Raw genomic sequence first — 25,242 nt, forward strand, 5'->3', positions numbered from 1 at the left:
GATAATCAAGGTGGGCCATTTCCAGCATTTGAAAGTAAAACTATTTCCCCATGTTTATTTTCCCCCACTACTGTTCCTCACACGTTCTTGTCAACTGTTGGAAATGGCCCACCTTGATTATCACTACAAAAGGTTTTTCTTCTCTCCTGCTGGTAATAGCTCACCTTACCTGATCACTCTCCTTATAGTGTGTAACACCCATTGTTTCATGTTCTCTGTGTATATAAAATCTCCCTGCTGTATTTTCCACCGCATGCATCTGATGAAGTGAGCGGTAGCTCACGAAAGCTTGTGCTCAAATAAATTTGTGAGAAACAAGTTGCACGCCATTCTAAAGAGCTCATGTGCCCCTGGAAACCAGGCAGCCTAGTGAGGGAGACTCCCTCCCTGAGCCACAAGACTCCCAAGCTATGTTGTGTGGGTGAAGTAGTGAGTTTTTAGTTATTACAGTCCCCAGAGGTCTTTTCCCCTCTGTCATATCGAAGCAGTTAATTTTGTTTCATGTTTGTTTATTTGGGAGACAGATTGAGCATGTAAAGGGAATTTGCTCTCCTTTTACCACAGTGAGCCTGCCTCAGGCATTCACTCAACGCACACAACAGAAAGAAATAAAACAGGAAACATCCTTGAGCCAACGGAATGAGGGAGTTTGGCTTAAATATTTGTGTTCAAATTATTTTTGCTTTTTAAACAAATTTGTCAAATCTTCTTAGGAGCGGAAGAGAGCAAAGAAACAAAAAGGAAACTTGTGTGTCACTGATGCTTGCTTTATGCACATGCTGTCCACAGGCTGCAGTAGGGACATGCGTCCCAAAGCATGCTTTGTGCTCTCACTTACCTTTCCTGCAGTGATATCTGGCTGGCAAATTCTGGTCTTTTTCCATCGGTTCTCTTTCACAGTGGATCAAGGCTACTTATGCTGTTTTAGACCCTGATTCAGAAAACACTTAACCATGTGCTTAATTTTAATCATGTGACTAGGGCCATTCTTAATATAATTATATAACATATTTGCAGATTAAAGCAACTTTTTGCCCACTGTGGCTAAACAAAGCCTCTTAACATTTAAAATTTAGCATAACTCTTGCTAACGCATCTCTCTTCCCATCCCTCTGACCCTCCCAAAAAGACTGATTTGGGGTGGAGCAGCTCGGTACCACTCTCAGCATAGACAAGTGCCTTAAAAAACCCATTTGGCTTACCATACATAACTGCTCAACAAAAATGACCAGATGATGATGAAGTACAGTTTCTTAGACCTCCCTACTCAGCACATCTGCTCCCTGTTTGTACTCAGTCAGATCTGCTGACTTCAGTGGGTTTCACTCTTCTTCACTCCTGTCAATTCTACAGACGCTATAAAACAATGGGACAGTAAACTGTTATTGGCTGTCTCATGCTTCATCAATAGAGTTGTTAACTAAGTTCCAAGTGCAGGGTCACCTGGCCAACCCCATTACCTTACTGTCTGCCTTCAGCTAAACCTGTGCCCAAAAGGCAATAGGCTTGGACAGGTGGTGGGGCAGGGTGGTCTGGATGATAGAATATTGGACTAAAACTTAGGAGACTAGATTCTATTTCTGTTTCTGCCATTGGCCAGCTGAATGAACTTAGGCAAGTCATTTCATCTCCCTGTGCATCAGTTTCTCCATCTGTTAAATGAGGATAATTCTGACATCCTCAGTAAAAAGCTTTGAGATTGACAAAAATGTGCTATATAAGAGCTAGGCATTATTATTGTTATTTATTAATGGTAATGATTCATTAGCTAGAAAGAATTCAGCTTGACTCTCAGATCCCAGTTTGAGTTTGCAAGGCTAGCAGTTAGGAGAAACATCTTTCACTTGTAAGAGGAGTAAATGTAACATGGACACACTAAAAATGGAATCCCTTAGTACTATTTTTACAATAGAATCATACTTCAACTATTTTCAGAATTTATTTTAGTTTCTAACAATTTAAATATCAGGATGACTGGGTTAATAGAAATGGTAATAATTTGTAATCAAACAGTATTATCCTGAGGCTAAGAAGAGTTCAATATATATTCTTACCATTAACTATCAAGCACGGAGAAGGTTGCCATTGAAAACTAAATTAGAAAAACTTTTGACTGCATTTTCATGAAATCTTCCCCCCAGAGTTTCAGCCAACGATGGAGCTGGCTGACATTTTCTGATACTGAAAAAACAGGCAGGGGATAAATTAAAAGAAAAGTTGTCAGAACTTCTTTCTCTTTTCCCCAACCAGCTCTAAGTATGAGTCTTTGAAACATCTGTAAACTGCAGTATTGACAGTCCCAATCATTCAAAAACCTTGAGTCAGCGCCCAAAATGTCATGAGGCTGAATAAAAAATCACAAATAAGAAATTCTAGATTTTTGGTTTATTTTGTTCATGGTTTTTGTTAGTTTGTTTGTTTTGTTTTGATTTGGGTTTTTGTTTTTGCCTTCTGAGATTTTTAGCTTTCAGGTCACATTTTCTTAGCTTTCTCTGCAATCACAAGGGTGAGAAACTTAGTTTGTTTTGTTTTTTTTTCTCAAGTAAAAGCCGAGATTCTCACGTGATTCTAGGATCTGGAGATTAAGAACAACACAAAATATTGCAAAAGTTGGAAACATTGAAACTAACAAATGCACTGGATCCACGTAGGCTCACCAAAATCTTGTTTCTTTCTCCTAAAACAGTTGAAGCGACTGGAAGTAGGTTTCCAAAATGCCATGGTTCCATCAGCATGTGCCTGTTAAATTGAGTACAGGATTTCTATGTCTCCTTCTCGTATGGAACTTGGGTAAGTGTGAAGTGTTTCTGAAACATCACTTTCACCTGCAATTTATTTTGATACATGATAAAGTAATTTCCCCAGCACATGCACTTTGATATTGCCCCGGGAACATCTAAAATGTTTTTCCCATCCATGAGTCTCAAAGCCAAAAGGTTTCAGAGTGACAGCCGTGTTAGTCTGTATTCGCAAAAAGAAAAGGAGGACTTGTGGCACCTTAGAGACTAACCAATTTATTAGAGCATAAGCTTTCGTGAGCCACAGCTCACTTCCTCAGATGCATATCGTGGAAACTGCAGCAGGACATGTCACCTAAGGGAGATACAAAATACAGGCTGAGGCCAGGGTGCCTGATTCTCCACTTCCTTAGGTAGTTAAAATGCTATTACTGGCTGAAATTCTGTGGCATCACCTGCTAGATAGGACGGGGTGACAAGTCCCACCTTTCTGAATGGGCCATCACTGAGACATATTGGCTCCAGTGACTAAGTTTTACCCCAAGTCCATAAAGCATTATTTCAGTATAAATACATTATTCCTTAAATATTACCCATGCAGGCATCTCACAATGACTGTGAATCTTGACAAGTTATGAGCTCTCTGTAGATATGTTATATATTTTTCTTTATGGATAAATAGATGTGTGTAAGATATGTGTTTGGTATAGTGCATTTTCAGGTCTGAGGAGAGGTGTTTGCAAAGAATGAGACTTTTTGCCTCAGAGCCTCTGTGTCACAGAGGTGTTAGAACTAATTAACATACCAGAGAGGCCAGCAATTGGTGGGATTCACAATGAACCATCTTCTTGAGCCTGCCAGTGTAGCCCATGCCCACTTTGTGTGGTGCTTTGTCCCCCTCTAGTGCACCTAGATCATCTATAGATTGATGAGTCTGTAACAGCTGGCTTAGCGGGATCTGCCTTTTAGCTCATGCAGTAGAGGCTCATACACTAAGCTTCAGAGGTCCCAGGTTCTATCCTGCCTGCCTACAGGTCATTGGTGTTACACCAGGATTAAGGTAGAGAGGCATGTTGGCCTGAGAAATTTGAATTGATGCTGTCTGAGCCACATGATCTGCAAATAAATGGAAGACTTCATTCGCCAGCACTGTTGCGCCTACCTCTTCAACATTACCATTCTTATGTCTTATTTGTGTTAGGGTTGTTTCTAGTGGCTCCAGCTGAGATCAGGGGCTCACTGTGCTGGGCATGGTTCAAACACAGGATAAGAGACAGTCCCTGCCTTGAAGAGTTTATAAGGCAAACAAAGGAAGTATTATTATTCCCCTTTCACAGACAGGGAACTGAGGCACAGAGAGATTAAGTAACTTGCCCAAGATAAAACAAGACATCTGTGGCAGTGCCAGGAATTGATTTCAGGAATCCCAGCCCAGCACCTTAGCTGTATGACTACCCAGAAGAAGCAGTAACATATCAAATAGCATGCTTTGACTAATTAGCGGGCTTGTAGCTGTCACCGTTTTCAGGGTGGCATGCTGCATCATCCTTTGCATCTTATGGTTAATCATGCTTGCAAGCCTGTCTCTAAATCTCTAGAACACTTGGTGGCTCTCTTCTTCCTTTGATTCCTATTAAAGGAAGTTATTCACTTGTATCAAGGGCCTGTTTCTGTACCACTGAAGTTGAAAGGTGTTAGGTTATTGACTTCACTGAAAGCAGGATCAGGCCCAGGGAGGGGGCAGGGGAGAGGAAAGCTAATTTCTTAACCTTTGTTCCTTTAAAAGCTAGGTCTTTCTTGTTGGCATGTATACGCTCTGCTGCTGTTAGAAGTAACTTGTGGCTCTGCATGATGGACTAGCTCGCAGTACTATTGTCCAACCATTTCACAGCCATAACACTCTAGAGGAACAGAGAAACCCCTTGAGATTCCTGGTTGGTCATTTGAGTGGGAAAGTCATTTCTCAGATTTCACTTTCTCCATTTTACAGCTGCAGGCATAAAAGGAGAAAATAAGAAGGAGAAGAACATGGCAGTGCTGGCTACTGCAGGTAAGGCCTGGCACATGGCTTCAGAAGTTACTCTGATTGTGTGGGGTTAAGTCTGAGTCAGAAGTACAGTAGCTAGCCCAATGGGCGCTACTTGGTGAGTGAACTCCTGTTCAGTAATTTCCACTCAGGAACTGCAGCCAGGCAAACCCTTCCACAGCCACTTTTCCCTACTGCTACCCTGCTTGAAACAACCGCACCCCATTCCTGACACCTCACTCCCCTGAAAGCCTGGATAGTGACTTAGCAGCCATTTCCCTGGTTATCATGCAACCTGAAGACCACTCTTCTGCTGCTTCCTATGATATCCGTCTTTCCATGAGCCTTCCCCTGATGTTGCTCACTCCCTCCTCCCAACTGTTGGTTCCCTCAGACTCTCTCATTCTCATCCTAACATGTACCCAAACCGGACACCGCTTCCAGCAGCTGGCACCCTCCTGACCATAGGTTACAATCCCATTTATGTTCCAGAAACCGTCCTGCTAACCTTATCTTATCTTATCGAGGAGGAGGAGTGGTTTGATTTCTATAGCATATGGTGTGGCTTCTATGTCTCTTCCTCGCTCCTAGTTGCTGCATTGTATGTACTGCAGCTTTCCTGTTGTTCTAAATACCCAAGTTTGGAACATGTTTGGTTCAGAGCTGGTCAAAAATGGGCAAGACATTGTCATAGAAATTTTTTTCCCCCCAACACTGATTTTTTTTCTGGCTTGGGTTTTTCATCCATGCCCCCGCCCCAATCCCACACCCTCCACCTCTGCCCTTTCCCTTGGTTTTTTAATGGTCTTGTCTGAACTAAACAAAACATTTTCTACAAAATTGTCAGTTAGAAAAAAGCCCTAGCAATTTTTGATCAGAAAATTTTCTCAAATTAAAAAAATTTGGCCAGCTCTAGTTAGGTTATTCTCCTTGGCCAGTCAGGGCACCTCATTAAAATAGCTGAATCTTCATTCCAATTCTGTGCAACATTCACAGGTGGAAATTTAACAGAAAATTTCTTCCAGATGAGTGTGGTTTAAAAAGGGGCACCTGCTTCAATGCCACTTTAATGAAAATGTGTGTTGCCCGTTAATGGACTCCAACATCCTAGGATTTTGTTGAATAACTTGGCATCCACAGCAGAGCACTGAGGAACACTGTCAAAAGTGCCTTTTAATTAGTGAATGCATATACAGTGCCCTATCTTCCTTTTGACATAGCACTGCCCCTCCCGTTCTCACCTGATTCTAGTATCAGCAATTGCATTGCACTCATGGTATATTTAGCTTCTCAGAGTCACCACACATTGTTTTCTAGCCCTAATAAGCAATCTGATGTTTTCATTTTCCCACAGATGACAGCATCTCACTGAATCACTTTATCAAAGTCATTTAGAGGAATATATACACAGCACATTGATAGGTTCCTAGCCCTGTCAAATGTCTGACGTTCAGAAATGCTGCTTCTTTTTCAGAGCTGCCTGCCAAATCTGTTGATCTGGCTGCGATTAACCTGACTGAACTAGTGAACGGAATGTTAAATACAGCTCTCAAAGGTAACATGGTTGTGCTACAAAAGGATGTGAAGCATGTCGTGGACCGTCAGCTCCACATAAGTTGAAATATGGAGCTAAAGGAGTTAGGGGACAAAGCTGTAAAAATACACTATGGTATACTGCTGTATTTGGACAAGTTCCTGTAGCATGGTGTGTGTGTGTGTGTGTGTGTGTAATTATTAACAAGGTGTCTTTAGAATGATCTCTTTGATTCACATTTGTTGTATCGCTCTTTCTTTCCTCCCCTCCTCTCCCCATCTATTTTTGTACTGGCCTCTCTAGTTTTGTTTGCTTAAAATTAAAAATGGTGATTTAAAATTATTTCTGCTAGATCACAATGAAAACAAAATTCAAATGCATCTGCCTACAGTCTATGGTGTGATTTAGAAATAAAATCATGTCACTGTTATATCAGACTCAATAGTTGGGTTATAAATAAATAACCCACTGAAGTCATTAACAGATTTGCACATTTTTCTGCAGGTACCAAAAAATTCTTCTCTCTGCTGAGCATTACCTCTTACAGCTCATTTGCCTTCCACAAAGTTTCGGTCGCCATTTATAACAGTGGGTACCATACCATTTTATTCTCCTCTCAAATGCATTTTTGTAGAAGGTGAATCCATCAAGATTTCAGTTTCCACTGTCCCTCTTTGCAGTTTCTAACCTGAAAAATGTTGACCCCAGCAAGTTCCCTATGAGGTATTGCTACTGTTTAAACAACATGACAAATGACTTAACAGGTGGGTGTAAAAGCAGTCTGACTGAGAGTGGGCTGGCGTTTGAGTGTGTTTAAGCCAAATTGTTTCCATTTGAGCTGTAGGTTCTCAGCCCCAGTCCTGAAACTTTCTTCATGAGAGTGCTGTAGTCACATTGAAGTCAAAAGCCATGGTAAGTGGCCACTTTGAAGCACTGGACAGACTCAGTGAACTGAGCACCAGAAGACCGCTCCCTGCTGGCAGCCCTGGAAAGGAGCTGTCAGCCAAGCAGGCAAGATGAGTTGCCACTGGGGAAAAAAACCTGCATTTCTTCATAGGGAATGCAAGGGGAAAGAGGGAAAGACAGCCCCTCTAGAGCCTCCCAGCAATATCTGATATCTGTGGGTTCAATTTTATAGTACAATTTAGCTTCTCTAGTTGCTCTCAGTTCCCTAGAGATATCCAGGGGTTCCTCCAGGCCAAGCCTGCAGTAACCCCTCTAAGCCCAGAGGTGGGGAAGGAGCAAAAGAGGACTGGGGTCTATATAGGGCAGTTTAGTGGGGTGAGAAGCTCCATTGCACAAATTCCCCCCACCTCCTCTGAGCACTGTTCAAATTCCAGAATGGGTATGAGGCCACTTTTTCCCCATTTTGTGCACCTGGCCATTTCCCAGCACTGGTGACTTGGCATCCAGCTGTTTTCCAGAGTCATTTGGCGCTTCCGTGCCCCTTGTTCTTGCACAAACCTGAGCACGGCTCTGGGCCGGTACAGTGTCCCAGCTGTGACATATGAAAAGGATATTCCACAATCCTGGTTATTTCTTCTACTTTTGGGGGCTAGGACCCACATCTGTACATATGCGTGTGCAGCACCTAGCACAACGGGATCCCTGTGCACCACGTGGGAACTCTGGGCACTACCATAATACTTATTATTTATTTATTATTTGTATTGTGATAGCCCATCAGGGCACCCCTCATGGGCCAGGGGCACATTGTGCTAGGCATGGTACAAACACAAAACAAAACTGCGTCTATGAGTTTGCAAGCAAAGTAATAAAAGGTTTGGATGATAAAAAAACAGAAGTTTGGGGAAAGGGAATATTACAAATTAAAGGCCACGGGGGCTAAGCTTACATTTGTGGCCTGTATTTCCTATCCCTTGCTGATTTCCTAAACCAAGTTACACAAGTTCACTGTAATATAAATGCCATGTACTGAAAAGCTGCTAAAATTGATACTACAGTGTTGGCTCTAAATGTGATTTTCTCTTCAGTGTAGAGGGCCAGTGAAGGCCTCTGCGTCACGTAAGTCTTATTTTGGGAGTTTTGTAGCACCTAAGTGGGATTCCAGTGGCACATAGGCCATGTACAGATAAATCCATCCCTATTCAGCAAAGCGCTTAAGCCCATACGTAACTTTAGGCCCATTCTTAATTACCACTGAAATCAAAGGCAAAGCACGTGCCTAAAAGTGAAGCACATACATAAGTGCTTTGCTGAACAGGGATGGACTACTGGATTGGGGCCTTGGATTGTAAACCTGCTCTGTTTTGTCTTCTAGATTTTACAGCTTTACTTGTTGATATTATTGGAAACTCCACCAGTTACCTCACAGAAATTTTCAAATCCACCTCGATCGTCTCAGGTGTGCATTTCTTTTTATCATTGTCCTGTTCCCTCCTGGAACATAAAAAGGACATGTTATAAACACTAAGGTGGTAGCTATCCCCACTGCTTCATCAGCAGTATTGACCTCACCAGAATAGGGGCTGCAACTGTAAACCAAATCACCTTGAGAAAATATTTTTATTAAAACTCTGTTTCATAATGTAATGAATTATTGTCGGAGTCTTTGTAACATATGACCAAAAATGTAAAGGGATTAATTTAGGGCTGGATTAAGGTTCCCTTAGTCAACTTTAGTATCACATTCCACAAATAGTCCTTCAAACTTCCTCCACTAGTACTTATTGACTTCAGTGGGACAGGGGATAGCAATGTTGCCTAGTGCATAGAGCGCTGGACTGAGACTCCAAAGACATTGCTTCTAGTCCCAGCTCCGCCACTGACCTGCTGGGTGATCTTCAGCTAGTCACTTCATCTCTGTGTGCCTCAGTTTCCCCACCGGTAGACTGGTGCTTTGATATGCCTTTACAGGTGCGTTGAGATCTACTGATTATAAGCACTGGATATTATTTTTTATTATTATTATTACTATTACTACTCCTGGTGTAAGGTACTATTCAACTTGAGTATATGTATCAGAATCTGGCCCAAAATGTGGGACTAACTTTTCCTGAATATTTTTAGAGGCTAAATATCCCTTTGAAAATTATTTGATTTGGTTGTTACCCTTAAAATCCTGTGAATTGCCTTATATAACTCAGAGTCAGATTCTGACACTTTCCTTACATCCGGTAGCAATTTACTCCACAAGGAATCCCACTGACTTTAAAGAGACTGCTCAGCTGAGCTACTGCACATCAACTTGACTAAGGACTGCATAATCAAACCTTAAATAATATTACCTTAAAATTGCAGAATTTCCTAACTATATTGACAGACAGATTAATAAGAATACTTCAAATTCTGAGGTGCAGTTATTTGGTAATTTTCTAAAAATAATTGTTGATTTATTATTTGCTATTTAAAAAACTGTACATTTGGGAGTGAACCAGACTCAAGAAAGGACTCTTCCAACCTAGGCTCCTCTTATACTGGTGAGTAGCTATTAGAGCTGGTTTGAAATGGGGATTTTTTTTGTGGAAAATTTGGACAAAAAAGGGGAAAAAATCAAATTTGGTCTATTTTTTGGAGGACATTTGAATACTGAAAAATTTCATCCAGAAACCAAAATACTTCAGCTGAAAACAAAAATATTTTCATTTGGAAATGCTGTCACGATGCCTCATGGGAGCTGTAGTTCAGATGTCTTATATTTCCATTGTCCTGCATAAGGTGGACTCCCTGGTTGGACTATATCTTCCATGAGGCACAACCGTCTCCTCTCTTGGACAATAGAGGCAATACATCATGGGGAGTCCATGCATATAGTGCATCATGGGAGATGTAGTTCACAAGGAGGAGTCTAGCTCATAGAGGAGAAAGGGAACATGAGGCACCTACACTACAATTCCTATAAGACACCACAGAGGCATATTCAAATCAAAATATTTCAGTTTTTGAATGGAAATATCTTGCTTCTTTGAAGAAAATGGAAATATTCTATGGAAAGCAGGCACTTTTGTGCAAAATTTCATGTAGTCGAAAACCGAATTTTCTGTCAAAAACCAAATTTGGATTGAGATTTTTCAACTAGCTCTAGTAGTCACCCCTACTAGGTGGATTTTGACTCCCTGATTTCAAGTCCTTTAAAGTACTCTAATAAAAAGCATTTGATCTACATTTGTTTTCCTTTCAGTGAGTCAGAGCAATTATTCAGACTGTATCTATATCTGCGTGATGGCAGGCCGAATAGGTAAATGTAGAACTTATCCCTTTTGAGAATATAACCCTTTACACATACAGCACTGATTGAATCAAGAATCTACTGCTTTAATCCCCTTTTTTATTTCTGTGCATGTATTTTTGCAGGCAGAAATATGTCTGACTTTTGGGAAATGATAGAGAAGTCTCCTGTTATTAATTACACATTTTCCAGTAATATGTCTGCGCTCCTGGGTAAGTACATCCTGAAGGAATAAATGAATAACAACATGTTTTCTTGTTACCACTGCAATGAATGCAGAGATTTACTTGTCTGTTTATACTACGTATTAACCACAGGAAACTGTGTATGAGTTAAATGCAACACTGGCACATCACCACATTTAGGGTCAGATCCATTATCCACTGAAGGCAAAACTTCTAATGATTTCAGTGGATGCAGTGTCTGGCCCAGGGCTGGACTTACACCTTACAAGCCCCTTGGCACAGCATCTTCAGAACCCCCCTGCCTACAGCTGACCTTCGTGTGGCACACAGTTTTAGAAAGGTAAGGCATTTTCCCTAGAATGCCAGCACCCCTAGGTACGTGCCTATTGTGCCTAATTGGAAATCCAGCCCTGGTCTGACCTTTATGACCTAATCCAAAACTCACTGAAGTCAATGGGAGTCTTCCAATTGACTTCAATGGGTTTTCAATCAGGCCCTTAAATGGGGATAGGAACTGAGCATACCCATAGCCCTTTGACTTCCTTGGGGATTGTAGATTTTCAACTCCTTATAGGATTTGACTCAACAGCACTGCTAAGACCTTGAATTTGCTCTCAGAAAGCACAAATAATTAGAAGAAAATAATATGAAGATTGATTAGATGTTCATCTAATGTGTTATCCTTTGAGGGTGGTCTTAAGTGCCTGGTGTAAGATTTAGGAAGTGTCTGGTTTGCTTACTGAGAGAAAAGAAGCCAGAGATGTATATTTCTAATTTGGATACAAAAGCAAAGTCATTTAGGGGAAAGGTGTTGCATTTACCCCAATTGGAGATATGGTGGGGAATTTGTACATCTCTCTGAAAGGTGGGAAATAATGGAGAGGTGAAATGCTGGGACCATGTTTAGGGGCAGAAAAGGAGAATATTTTTTCCTATGCACCACATGAGTGTGGTGTGTGAGAGGTAGGTGTAGTCATGACCCCATGAGCTATGTCTTCTCTAGATGTTTGGAGGGCCTAAGATGTGGATGGGAGGTGAGGGAGCTAGCATTCTATCTAGCAGTGAACTTGTCAGTCACTGCAGTCCAGTCTCTTCCTATAAAGATGAATAGATGATATTTGGTATCTACTATATTCTGTAAGGTTTGTAAGATACTCGTGTTCATTCCATAGATACACATCTGGGAAAGTAAATCTAGGTGAATTTCCCCAAAATAACAAACACTTGTGTGAAAATAGGATCTCCAGAGCTGGGAACGGTCAGTACCAAAACCACAGGACTCTACTGCACTTGATTTAAAGAACTAACTCCATTAGCTCTCAGCAGTAATAAGCTGTTATAGTCTATGTGAGCTAGCCACTAGAGGGGGATAAGATACATTTGGCCAGTTGCTACAGCAAGACCTGTTGTGGTAACCTAAACTGCATGGTAGATTGAGCTACACCTAAAATGTTGACCTCATGCAGCCACTGGTGAATTGGTCTTCTGCTCAATATGAACATCACAAATATTATAAGTGAAGTCAATGGGAATTTTACCTGTGCAGGATAAAGTCCAAGAAAATTATTTCTCCTATTTAACAAAACAGTAAAAACATATAGACATTTTGCCCAATAGCTACTTTTCTTTCAAAGACAATGGTTGTTTCTCTTACACCAGAACTCAATCGAAAACCATGTGTTTGATTTACATATCCAAATGCTATCAAATTTGTTTTGGATTCTGAGCATGGCACGATACAACTAACTCTAACTTTTACTAACTGAAAGATATAGACTCAATTCTTCCCAGCTTAATGACCTTACGAGAAGACCCTGACAAGATTGCGGATGAGCCCCCTGAAGACATTTGGACATTTAAAAGTATGCAAGTATCCTCAGAGCTAAATATTTAATCTCCTGGGCTGACTAGTTGAAATGCATTTCTGTTTCTTATTTGGTTCGCACCACTGTGTGCATGGTGCAGTACAAAATCTAGAGGAAAGCACAGCATTTTCCTAAAGCACAAGATATGTAAACTGGAGAAACATTACACATCAGGCTAATAGTGTGTGATTGGGGATTCGAAGTTCTGTCCCAAAGCTTTTTTTTTAAATAACTTCATTGTTCACAGAAGAGGTGTCTTACAGAGGGATGTGAATTGTGAATTAAGGAAACGTGGTTGCAGGGCATGTGAGATGGAGGAGACAGTTCAAGATGCTTCCCAAATCTCACGCATTCTCCCCATAAACCACTCCTTCTCACCAGTCTGTCTCCTCTTTCTCTATCTAACTATCGAAGGTAATTACATGGCCTCCATTACTGTAGTATCTCACAGTCTTCAATGTATTTATCCTCAAAATAGCTTGTGAGGTAGGGAAGAGCTATTTATCCCCATCTTACAAATAGGGAATGAATGCACAGAGAGCTTCCCCCACATGCCCTTCACATGATCACCCTCCTTAACCCTCACCTCTTAGCTCAGCAGTAGAGCTGGTTAGGAAATGATAGAATTATTTTCGAGGGGAAAAAAAACTGAAAAAATAACATTTAATTTTCCTTTTTTTTTTTTTTACAATAATCAGAAAACTTTTCAGTAAAATGTTTGTTTTTTGAAAACTTTTTTTTCCATTCAGAAAACAGAAAATGTTGAATAAAATGAAATTCTACCATGCATCCATCTCTCCCCTGACCTCGCTAACGAGGTTGAGCAGTTGCCATTCAACGTGTTCTAGGAATTGATAGGTTTTACCATATGTACTGTAGACATGTTCCCCAAAGTGTTATGTTCACCATTTTCTGGATGTTTTGGCTTTGGCTGTGCTGCACTAGAAGTGTACATCAATGTGCAATCAGATAACAAAATCCTTCCTGTTCTTTTATGGCCTTAGCAACCAGGATGCCTTCCTGGGAACAGACTGTTGCATGGAAAGGAGATGAAATCCTAACTACAAGATTTCCCACATGGCCAAAGACTGTTGGTTTGAAAGGATCTGGATTTCCAATTCTACAGCTGCCTTTGTGGTTACAGACAGATGCTTCAAAAGGACATGGCACTACAAGGCCATCTCCTACTACCATGGAAAGTGATGATATTTTACCCCAAATACAGCCATCAAGTGAGTTCAGAGAATGGTCTGCTGTGATCAGATGCCTGGGAACATAAGGGGCTCTCACTCACTCAGTAGACTATGTCCTTTGCTTATACATCTTCAGGGAGGCTTAAAGGCCAAATCTTGCTCATGTGATCACTCAGCTTGTCCTCCCTGCCTGTGTAGGGCATGCATTGTAACAGCAGCTGTGGAGTGAATCTTCAGGCACTCTGTAGCCCGGGGAAATTATTCTTTCTTGGCCCAACTTCCTACCCTCTGTAGAGCTATTCAGGGGCTGTGTGCTGGAAGGAGAATGTGGGCTTAACAGGATGGGGAAGGGAGAGAAAAACAGCTCCTGTTAGATCCAACCATGGATTTTCTGTGGCCCCCCAATCCACTGAAATGTTACTTCCTGCGGAAAAACATCAAGCTTGAGCTTGCTGCCGTCTTGAGAAAAGTCCTCGCATTCAACAAATTACATCAGCCCTGGCCTATCCCCATCATTTTCAGGGAGCAGCCAGCTCAGATAGTGTCATAGGGGTGCAAAGAACAATAGAAACTCTTCTTCTGACCCTCCAGACATCAAACACCCCAGCCTCTACCCGAAAATCTGAGCATAAGAAGGGAAGAGAAGCAAGTCAGGTTCATGGTAACTCAAAAGGCCAAATGAGAGCTAGTGTGGACATAAAAGGGCACAGTTTGCCCACCCTGAGATCAAAGCTCCCACAAACATCATCAGCATCCAGTACATGTAACTTTTTGCTTCCATATATGTCAAAGTTGAAACATTTCAAGTCAGATGAGGAAAGAGCTTGGGCCATGATTTTCAAAAGTGACGAGTGAATTTTCATGGAGATGGTTTGATTTTGATTAAATTGTAGCAGAATTGGCACACACATACCTGGTTTCCTGTCAGTTTTCCCTTCCTGCTCTTTGCCAGCCCTCCTGGGGGGCTAATGGGGAACCAAGATCCTGGAAGCCATGGCTCCTAAGCACTGTGGCTTCCAGCCCAATTGGGGACAGTGGGCTTCCAAGGTCAGGGGCTCTGGGGCAGCCCACCATGCGGGCTCCCCATGAACCGGAGCCCCAGAGCTTCAAAGGCCCCCTGGTGGACTGCCCTGGAGCTGGGGCACCATTCCCTTTCACAGAGAAATTCTAAATTTTGGTTTTCCTTCCAAATTGGAACAAAAACTAATTTTGAAATATAAAGTGCCTCCACGAAATGGAATGGCCTTTCTCCATGCAGCTCTAGTCTCAAGTGGAACATGCAAAAATCACTAGATGTTTTTGAAAATCTAGTCCATGATTCTTTCCCATAAACACATATTATGTGACTCGTATTGAATTAGCTCCGAAATCTGGCTGGACAATTTAATATACGTTCTTTTTTTCTGCAGTGGGTACATCTTCACCAATGCCTTCTGTCTCTGCTGAACAAAGGCAGGATTTGCTGAAACCTCTTCCTCTTTCTAGTGAGTAGATTTCATCATTGTAGGGGAGCTACATACAATTATTGGGACTGCCTTCCGCAGCTACTTACCCAAAGGCCTCCATGCTCCTGACTCTTTCTTCTGCCTTCTTCACTCCATGCGCACCACTTAGCTATCAGCCCACTTTCTGACAGGTTTCAGAGTAGCAGCCGTGTTCTTCTCATGCCTGGGCCTGCTGCCACGGCGCCTTGTATGCCTGGAATACCCTCTCTGACATGCTCCCAGCCATTTGAATTATGCCAGGGGGGCGTATTGTAAATCCTTGTCTACTCACAACTAGTTCATGACCTGCCAAAACCTTGGGACTAACAATATGCATGTTGAACTTCACCCTTCATCATCTCCCCATATTTTATATGCTGTCTAATTCAAGGGGGACAGGAGTCCTGTGTCTTTATCTGTCTATAGCGCACCAAGCATGCTGTTGGCATTATACAAGAAAGAAATAATAACTATTGAAATATGTTTGGTTTTGTTCCCATAGCTGAAATGTATCCATTCTGGACACAGCCAGCTTCTCCTGAAGTAACCAAAGTATCTATCCAAACAGAGTCGGGTAAGTTTATTTCCTATGTACAAGAATGAGGTTGTTCTGAGATAACCAGTAAAGAATGCTGCCAGGTACATTTATGACGGAGGAATTAATGAATTTGTCCCTGTATGTGGGCTTATACATATACACATATATAAACAGATGATTTGTCAAATGTGTAATTTTATGTGGTCTACTGATCCTTTACTGAACCTGCCATATGTTTCTATTAAAATGCCAAGGCCTGTTGTATTCTTTTCCTTCCTTCATTTATAACAGATCTGCCTTCATTATTGTTGTCTACCCCTGTATTCAAGCCTGAAGTGTTACCAAAACTGCATACAGCTTCCAGTAAGTACCTGCTCTCTGAGCAGCAAAAAATGGAGGTACTCACAAAATACACTTGCTCAGATTTTCCCATGTGAAAAGGACAGATGTGTTTTAAATATGTGACAGTATGTCATATTTTGAGGTTACATATATTTGTGCGCTCCCATATATAAAATGGGCCACTTTCACTTTGGTTCCATTTGTGAGTCATATAATGCTAATATACAAAACATGTTACAAAAAAGGCATTCACCTATGTCAGGGGTTCTCAAACGGGTGGTCAGGACCCCTCAGGGGGTCATGAGGTTATTACATGGGAGGTTGCGAGCTGTCAGTCTCCACCCTAAACCCCGCTTTGCCTCCAGCATTTATAATGGTGTTAAATATATAAACAAGTGTTTTTAATTTATAAGGGGGGTCACACTCAGAGGCTTGCTATATGAAAGGGGTCACCAGTACTACAAAAGTTTGAGAAACACTGATGTGTTACATGTGTTGGTTTTAACTTTGGGGAGAATCTGAAAACTCCCTTATCCAAAAGAAAATAGCATGCTTCAAATACTCTTACTAATAAAAGTCAATCCCTGTTTCTTTACACACAACATGTAATCTAGAGAAAGAAAATCAAGACTGTTTACCAGTCCAGCAGTCCCTAAGCCTCAGGATGTGGCTAACCTCCTTTGGTGATGTAAATATCGGCAAATCAAGGATGCCTGTCAGGGGCTAGGTTTTCACAAGATTAGGTGCAGGCTTGGTATGTAGCTCAGGTCCCAAGTATCACAATAGGTGCTAAGTACTTTTGAAAATCTGGGCCCTATTTAGATGCCTAGAAGGAGCTCTCTTGAAAAATCTGGGCCCAACTGTGGGTGCTGAACCCATGAACATCTGGCCCTGAGCTCTTTTGGAAATTAGCCCCAAGTCATCTAGTCCAGAGTTGACAATTGGAAAGCATAATAGCTTAGAAGTAGACTTACGCTAAATCTGCATAGCAAGTCAAGTTAAAGCCTTAAACGTGATTCAGGGAGCAGAAGGAAACTTCTGCTTCTAAACACAACAGCAGCCAGAAATATAAGAAATCTGACAGATTTTTGCCAGTGCTTATCATAGGAAATAAATAAACATTTGTGCTCTTGGTGAGGACAGCTCTGTCCATTATACCGTATGCTTAAGATAGAAAGAAACATGTTGAGTGTGACTGTTGAAGTGGAAAAGAAAAAGCAACTATGGCCACATCTTGCCATCCTTTTTTAAGCATAACTCCCATTGACTTCAGTAAGAGTGTGATGCATGGGTATGACTCTTAGGCCTGGTCTACACTAAGGGGGAAAACAATCTAAGTTACGCAACTTCAGCTACGTGAATAACGTAGCTGAGGTAGACATACTTAGATCGCTTACCGCGGTGTCTTCACTGCAGTAAGTCAATGGCTGACACTCTCCCATCAACTCCACCTGCGCTTCTCGCCCTGGTGGAGTACCGGAGTTGACAGGAGAGCGCTCAGCGGTCGATTTATCGCATCTAAACTAAATGTGATAAATCAACCCCCGCTGGATTGATTGCAGCCCGTTGATCCAGCAGGTAATGTAGACAAGCCCTTAGAATAGTAACATAAACTCATAACAAACATAAAGACTTAAGCCAACATCCCATTCCATTTCAATTAACCCACATTCCAAACCCCATCCTGTCTTCCTACCATGCAACTATCTAGGCAGGGGTGTGTGGATCCACACTTTCTCCAAGTTCAGGAGTGAGGCTTTGTCTGGGGTTTTATCTGGTTCATTTTAGAGCCAGCCCCAAGCTGAGAAATTCAGAGCTGAATTTGAGCTCTCTCTACGTTCGGGGGTGATTGGATCATGGGTTTTATTTCTGGCTTATCCCTGCCTTTGTTCCAAATTATTCATGGAAGAAATACAGGAGATGAAAACAAGGCCAGAGGAAATTAACTCTGCATCTTGAAGCTTCATGCCCTGCTGCAGTTCTTGTCCCTGCTGGTTCCACATTTAGGCCTCAGTATGTATAGCTAGCACTCCTACTTGAGTCTCCTGTCTGCGGTGAGCCATACAGAAGCTAAGGGAAACCAAACTGTAAAGATGGTTTCCCCAGCTGCAGTCAGTGACTAGCAAAACTCAAAGGGTTATTGAGGTTTGGGCTGGAGAAGGACTCACGTATTTAGATACATCTTATCTTGACCCATGGGGGTGCCTCCTATGACAGAAGAGTGGAATTTGGTGGTTTCGGGGGTTTTAATCTTGATTTTCACTTGATCTTAATTCCTTCACTGTCTGTCGCCTGGTCTGGAATGTGAATACCTCATTTTAAGATTGCATGTTGATTTAGGCTAAACATTTTCAGAGCCACTTAAGCCACCAAAGTTAATGGGAATTTGGCATCCAAGTCCTCCAGGCAGCTTTGAAAAACTGAGCCTTAATCTCACTTTATTTGACTCATATGAGCTATCTTTTGAGAGCAGCCATTGAACTCAGTTCTCTAATGATACTTGTTTTTATAATGTGACTTTCAAGCTGGAGCACCCCAGAGTGCCTTTTCAAAGGGCTCACTTCAGCCACCTCTCGGGTGGAACATGAAAGCTATTTAACAGTGCACAGCAATACTGCACAACAGTGTAGGACAGGGTGTGAAAAAGAAAAGCATGTGTGACTGGAACAGTGGAAGGTATTTAATTAAGCAGCATGCAAATTCTCCAGTTAATATCTAGCCAGGACCACAGTGGTTCATTCAGACAGAGCCCTGGGATATTTGATGACCATGAGTATTCAAGACCTTGATTCTACTGTTCATCGTAAAGCAGTGCAGCATCGTGCCCCCAGATTGGTGCTAGCACCTTTGGCTAGTCAGTAATGCAGAGAAAAGAATGTGATCTACTGAATCATCAGACCACGTACCACAGCACCAAGTTAGTCTCCTGACCAACTGCTGACACATCCCTATTTAGCTTGGTGCCATATGACCTGGTCCTGGCACAAGATGGAATGGCTGCAGATGTTTTGCTCGTGCTTAATAGATTTTGAATGTTTTTTTCCCTCTCCCACTGGATTCACACCAATTTCCTGCCTAGTTACCATCAAATTCCAGAAAAGTTACTTCTCTTTTCATTATTCATACTCATTTAATTCTCATTCTCATTTTTGAAAATAGCCCATAATGACCGACATGGACCTTCTCCCAATCAGGCAACACATCTCCCAGTCTGAAGACTCCCACCACAAAGCACACATCCACCTCTCCTCCTGACATGTATCTCTGCTTCCCACTGGACCCTGCCCACATTCAATCTGCCCACCCTACTCTGATTCCTCTCTATGCCCAGTGGGGCCACCACCCCACTCGCTGGCTTCCTACTAGTCTTTCTCCCCTTGGTCTCCAGCAGCCGAATACTCCTCGTTGTGACCTACCCTGTCATGCTGGTCCTCTTTGCCCGGTGCTCGCCCACAGGCAACCTCCTGTTGTCCCCTGCGGATAGCTGCTCCATTCCTGAATTGCCATGGTCAAAAGCCAAGAATGATGGGCTGAGTGTGCTTTCATACTTCCCGCCCCTAGGTTAATATGTGGACTGTTTTTCCATTACATGAAATTCACTCATCCTGTCTGCTAATTAAAGCCGGTTAGGGTGATGTGATGCAAATTTATCCCATGTCTTTTATATTTCAAAGCACTCAATGAGCCAGACTCTGAACTCTCCATGTCCTCTTTTGCTCCGCTTTGTTTTTTGTTCTTCAGTTATAAACTGCTCCTGAGAAAGGAAATTCGGTGGAGCCCATGAGGCTACTTCATGTGGTCAAAATGAAATGATTTCTATGTTCCCAGAGAAAAGCCGTACTGTCAGGTGTGGTGACAGTGTTTCTGCTTTGAGGCAGACCTTGTCTGTTTTGAAGGGCGATGTTAACCGCCGAGCGCTGCTGGGCCTGAAGAGTTAAAGCAGCTGTTCCACGGCTCCTGATGATAAATGTAATTTTATTGTGTGGGAGGGCACCATAGGGTGAAGAACACCCAGCCCAGCATACAGAAGTGAAATAAGTGGTGGGAATGGGGCATCAGGCACATGAAAGCTCAAGAGTTTCTTAAAGCCACTTTCTGTAAATGGAATCCAAAGAGGCTTTTTGCAGACAGGAGTCATTCCACAGATGAGAATCCCCAGCATCCATAGGAATTGCCATAGTGCATCAGACCCATGGTCTTGTTTGACCCCCATTACCACAGTATTTGAGCACCTCACAGTCATTCACGTATTTTTCCCTCAGAACACCTCCATGTAGCAGGGCTGTGCCGCTGATGCACACAGAAGCCAGCTGACATGCTCGTGGTCATACAGGAAGTCTCTGGTGAAGCTGGGAATGGAACGCGGGTCTCCCAACTCTGAGGCTAGCACCTCAGCCACTGAGCCTTCCTTTCGGTCTAGCCTACTAGCTTGTTTCTGACAGTGACCAGCACCAGATGCTTCAGAGGAAATGGGAAGAAGCCCCATAGTAGGCAGATGTGGGTAATCTGCCCCAATGAAGATCTCATCCTAATCCCTAATAATTAGAGCTTAGTTTAAACCCTGAAGTCTGAGGTTTAATATCCCTTCCAAATTTTTTGTAAACATTCCTTATTCTTGTGGATATTCTTGACCATATGAATGGTCATTTGCGGCTTGATTCTTGTTAAATTCTTGGCTTCAAAGTCATCCTGTGGCAATGAGTTTCACTGTCCATACATTGTGTGGAAAAGTATTTCCTTTGATCAGTTTTGAATTTGTCACCTTTTAATTTAATTGAATGTCCCCCTGTTGTTGTGTTATGAGAACAGGACAACAGGATATACCTTCTCTAGATCGTCATTATTGTACATACTTGTGTAATGCATCTTCTGCAAAATATGCTACCTCACTGTTTAACCCTTTCTCCAGATCATTATTAGACTTGATTTAGGACCCAGATCCATCACCCTGAGCAATGCTGGATAGACCCTCCTGTACACACAGCTCTTACAGTAATTCATCTCAGTTAAGCCCAGCCACATTCTGCACATGCCTGCCCACATTCACTGGCACTGCCTGGAGACAGCTGGGATGATTTCCCTGTGCACAGAGGATCTAATCCCGCTGTCATCAGAGAAGAACATGCATTGGCTTCACTGATTCAGGATCAGGCACCTTGAGTATTAACTAATGTTCATAGGTAGCCAGAATCCCAGCTCCATAAATCAACCACTGAATTAGCCATAGACTTTGTCTGCATTAATGTGATGTTATAAATCTATAATGTGGTTTAATCTTAGGAGAGGGACTATCATTAAGTCTTTGCACTTTAGATTTAGTCTGGAACAAGACAGGACATAGAAATATTTGTGGATGTCCTATCTATTATTTGGCATGCCTACTTTTCATAGATGGAATGACTGCAAATAGACTAAGGACCACATCAAGGTGGAATTGCTTCTATCACCATCCTGCAATTGAATTTCTGAGCATAGACCCCTTTGTCCATGCAGAGCCCCACTGAAGTCAGTGGGATTCTGTAGGGGTCTCCATGACATTATCCTGTTGCAGGAGTGAACACTTAACGTGTATCAATAAGCTGGCAGTTTACTCTGTGGACATTGATTTATGATACCAATCTAGGAATTTCGGCAGCACTCCTCACCATCCCTATGCTATTTGAATGCCTGTATGGATGTGAAAGGTCATATATTGGCTTACTCCTGACTTATCTGCACACAGGAGGAAAGATGCAAAAAGCCTGTCTCCTCATATCCTGCCCCAGGCAAAGTCTGGCTGCAGTCCCATTTCCTGTGCTCTCCTGAGGGCAGGGACTGCTCTCTTCTGGCACCCCTTGGGGGCCAAGCCACGTCAAAGGGGGTAAGGGAGGGTATGAAGGAGGTGGGATTATGTCTAATGACTTGTTGAAACTATTGCTGCCTATCGTGTTTTGATTTTCCATAGTATCTCTAGTGTGTTCAATGGGTTCTACCTCTCAGAATTAGGCTGGATTCCTTGCAAAGTGTTGTTAATAATAATGTATTTGTTCAGCATTAACAAAATGTTCTGCCCTACACAAGACACTAAAATAGAGACAGAGCCTGCCCCTAGGAGCTTCCAGTCTAAAAGACAGACACAGGGAAGACAAGATGCATTGGCAAACACACAGCGGAGGGAGGGAACCTGTACAGGAGCAGATTATTCCTTTACCGACATTGAGTATCACTTTGGTTTTCAAACTGGAGAGTGCCCTAGCTGCCGAGCGAATCACACCAAATTAATGTTCTTCAACTGCCTTTCGGAGACGTGACATTCATACTCTCCTCTCTTAATGCTAATGTATCATTCTGCAATCAAAGCCACACTGCAAACTGTGCTCCAGGCAAGGCAGCATTTGAACGGAATAGTGTACGTTTACTCTTGCTGCCAGTTAACACATATATTTTCTGACCAATCTAATAGGTATGAAACTAAAATGGTGTGAGAGAAATGCTGTGCTTGAGGAGACATGACAAGGATGCAGGATTCCAGGAGTATGCCAAATATAGTCCCTCTAGCTAAGATGCTTATCTGGTCCTCCATTACCAGAATGTCTGAGTGTCTCACAGGTTTTAATAAGAGAAGGAGTACTTGTGGCACCTTAGAGACTAACCAATTTATTTGAGCATAAGCTTTCGTGAGCTACAGCTCACTTCATCGGATGCATCGGATGAAGTGAGCTGTAGCTCACGAAAGCTTATGCTCAAATAAATTTGTTCGTCTGTAAGGTGCCACAAGTCCTCCTTTTCTTTTATGTGAATACAGACTAACATGGCTGCCACTCTGAAACAGGTTTTAATGTATTTATTCTCACCACAATCCTGTGAGGTTAAAAAAGTATGACCCCATTTTATAGATGGGAAACCGAGGCACAAAGTAGATTATGGGTCTTGCCTAATTTCACACAGAGGTCTGTGGTGGATCTGGGAAATGATGCCAGGTTTCTTGAGTGCTAGTCCAATGTCTTATCCATGAGACCTTCCTGACCGTATAGTCAGTATAATCCAGTCGTGCTCCAGGTTGTGTGGGACCAGATGTCATATGGTATAGGCCTGGTCTTGCTCAGCTTGGCTTGTGGGGGCTGAGGGAGCTCTACATAGGAGAGCTACATAGGATCAAGCCCTAGAGGTAGGTCTCAGGTGTAGTGTGAGAGTCTGGTCAAGGGCCAAGTGCTTCCAGCCCTTAAGCAGAGCTGCTTCTATGCCATAACTTCACACTAGCATGCATGATTGCACTTCTAGAATGACAGGATTCAGAGTAGCAGCCGTGTTAGTCTGTATTCGCAAAAAGAACAGGAGGACTTGTGGCACCTTAGAGACTAACCAATTTATTTGATCATAAGCTTTCGTGAGCTACAGCTCACTTCATCGGATGCATCGGATGAAGTGAGCTGTAGCTCACGAAAGCTTATGCTCAAATAAATTGGTTAGTCTCTAAAGCTTTCGTGAGCTACAGCTCACTTCATCCGATGCATCCGATGAAGTGAGCTGTAGCTCACGAAAGCTTATGATCAAATAAATTGGTTAGTCTCTAAGGTGCCACAAGTCCTCCTGTTCTTTTCACTTTCTAGAATGGCATTTGGATGTTGTGGCTAAAGAGTTCTGATTGGTGTGAGTATCATCTCATCACCTGGGTGGGACAGGGTTTACCCCTGTATTGAAATGTACAAGGCACACATGATTGACATGGATTATAGAGTAAAGTATAGACTGGTTTGGAATATTAAAAAAGAGGATTAGATTAGACTCTAGAAGGAAGAAGTTTAAGGCAAGAAGGGACCATTATGATCATCTAGCCTGACCTCCTCCATGGCACAGGCAAAGCACCTCACCCAGTAATTGCTGCATCAACCTCACACCCTCTGTTTGAGCAATAGCATCTCTTTATATAGACAGCCGGTCTTGATTTCAAGCCTTCAGGTGACAGAGAATCCAGCACAGTAATACCCAATTTGTTCCAATATTTAATTAACCTCGCTTAAAAATTTGCACCTTAGTTCTCATCTGAATTTGCCTAGTTTAGACTTCCAGGCTGGGGATCTTGTCATACCGTTCTGCTCAGCGGTTCTCAAACTCTGGGTCAGGCCTCCAGGGTGGGTCACAACCTCTTTTTAATGGGGTCGCCAGGGCAGGCATTAGACTTGCTGGGGCCTGGGTCTGAAATGGAAGCCAGAGCCCCACTGTCCTGGGCTGAAGCTGAAACCCAAGGGCTCAGGCTTTGGCTTCAGCCCTGGGTGGCGGGGCTCAGGTTACAGGCCCCCCCTACCCTGGGCTGAAGTCCGTGGGCTTTGGCTCCCACACCTGGGACAGTGGGGCCAGGCTTCAGTCCCACCTCCTGGGGTCATGTAATAATTTTTGTTGTCAGAAGGGGGGGGTTACGGTGTAATGAAGTTTGACAACTGCTGTATAATTAGGAGCTATCCGATACACTCTGTATACAGCATTAGAAAGCAAAGGTATGCAGTAAAATTCCTGTATCCGTCATTTGGGAAGGAGATGGGAAATGAGGTGAATGAGTGGGAAATGTCCAGTTAATGTGGGGATGTTCTTTGTAACTATTTCCATAAACACTAACTGAGGGGTTCTCTTATGAAGACCCATGGGTGGGTTTGAGCACATAAGAAATTGAATATGAATAGCTCTGTGGTGCGGATAAATAGGTACCAATACAGTTCCGTAGGAGAGGGACACTTTGAGGAAGACTTTGTGGTAGATTAATTGGAAGCATATGGAAAAATAAAACACAATGTTTTGACATTGTCAAAGGAAATCGTAGTAGTTTGAAATGGGTTTTTAATAAATCTGAATAAGACAGAACTTCCTGTGATAACTGCTTGGTCAAAATAGGGGCAGCAACATGAAGACTCCACAGTTGGGCTGCAATCACTTTTTTAAGGCAAACACTGCTTCCTTGTGGCCCTTTTGTGCTAATGGAGCTGCCTGAGAGATCGAATTGCCACGTTGCATTCCCCACGCAAATGTCTCCTAAGCAGTGTGCTCCGTGAAGGTAGAGGGGGTTGCTTTTTTTCAGCAACCCCTGGGCTTTTCATGCAGAGACTTGGAAACAAAACCTTGGTTCAGATTTACTTGGCAGTCTAACAATGATATTTCTGATTTAGGAAAGCTCTTG

The 25,242-nt window shown here is 42.5% G+C and overlaps 1 protein-coding gene across 7 annotated transcripts in view; it reads left to right on the forward strand.

Moving 5' to 3' along the window:
- The window catches only part of LOC140906347 (otoconin-90-like), an 85,881-nt gene that overhangs the window by 5,026 nt on the left and 55,613 nt on the right, over positions 1–25,242 (forward strand). For 5 of the 7 annotated variants that reach the window (XM_073330099.1, XM_073330100.1, XM_073330101.1 and 2 more), the window contains exons 2-14: positions 2,687–2,790; positions 4,729–4,788; positions 6,239–6,319; positions 6,803–6,886; positions 6,979–7,062; positions 8,580–8,663; positions 10,440–10,496; positions 10,613–10,699; positions 12,442–12,534; positions 13,542–13,769; positions 15,140–15,214; positions 15,717–15,788; positions 16,044–16,115. In XM_073330099.1, coding sequence (XP_073186200.1) covers positions 2,715–2,790; positions 4,729–4,788; positions 6,239–6,319; positions 6,803–6,886; positions 6,979–7,062; positions 8,580–8,663; positions 10,440–10,496; positions 10,613–10,699; positions 12,442–12,534; positions 13,542–13,769; positions 15,140–15,214; positions 15,717–15,788; positions 16,044–16,115 — 1,153 coding nt within the window. In that variant the 5' untranslated portion in view covers positions 2,687–2,714. Of the gene's footprint in view, positions 1–2,686; positions 2,791–4,728; positions 4,789–6,238; positions 6,434–6,802; positions 6,887–6,978; positions 7,063–8,579; positions 8,664–10,439; positions 10,497–10,612; positions 10,700–12,441; positions 12,535–13,541; positions 13,770–15,139; positions 15,215–15,716; positions 15,789–16,043; positions 16,116–25,242 lie in introns of those variants that run through there. The other 2 variants (XM_073330103.1, XM_073330105.1) reach the window with 2 other exon arrangements.

The sequence above is a fragment of the Lepidochelys kempii genome, chromosome 2, assembly GCF_965140265.1.
Source record: "Lepidochelys kempii isolate rLepKem1 chromosome 2, rLepKem1.hap2, whole genome shotgun sequence".
Lineage (NCBI taxonomy): Eukaryota > Metazoa > Chordata > Testudines > Cheloniidae > Lepidochelys > Lepidochelys kempii.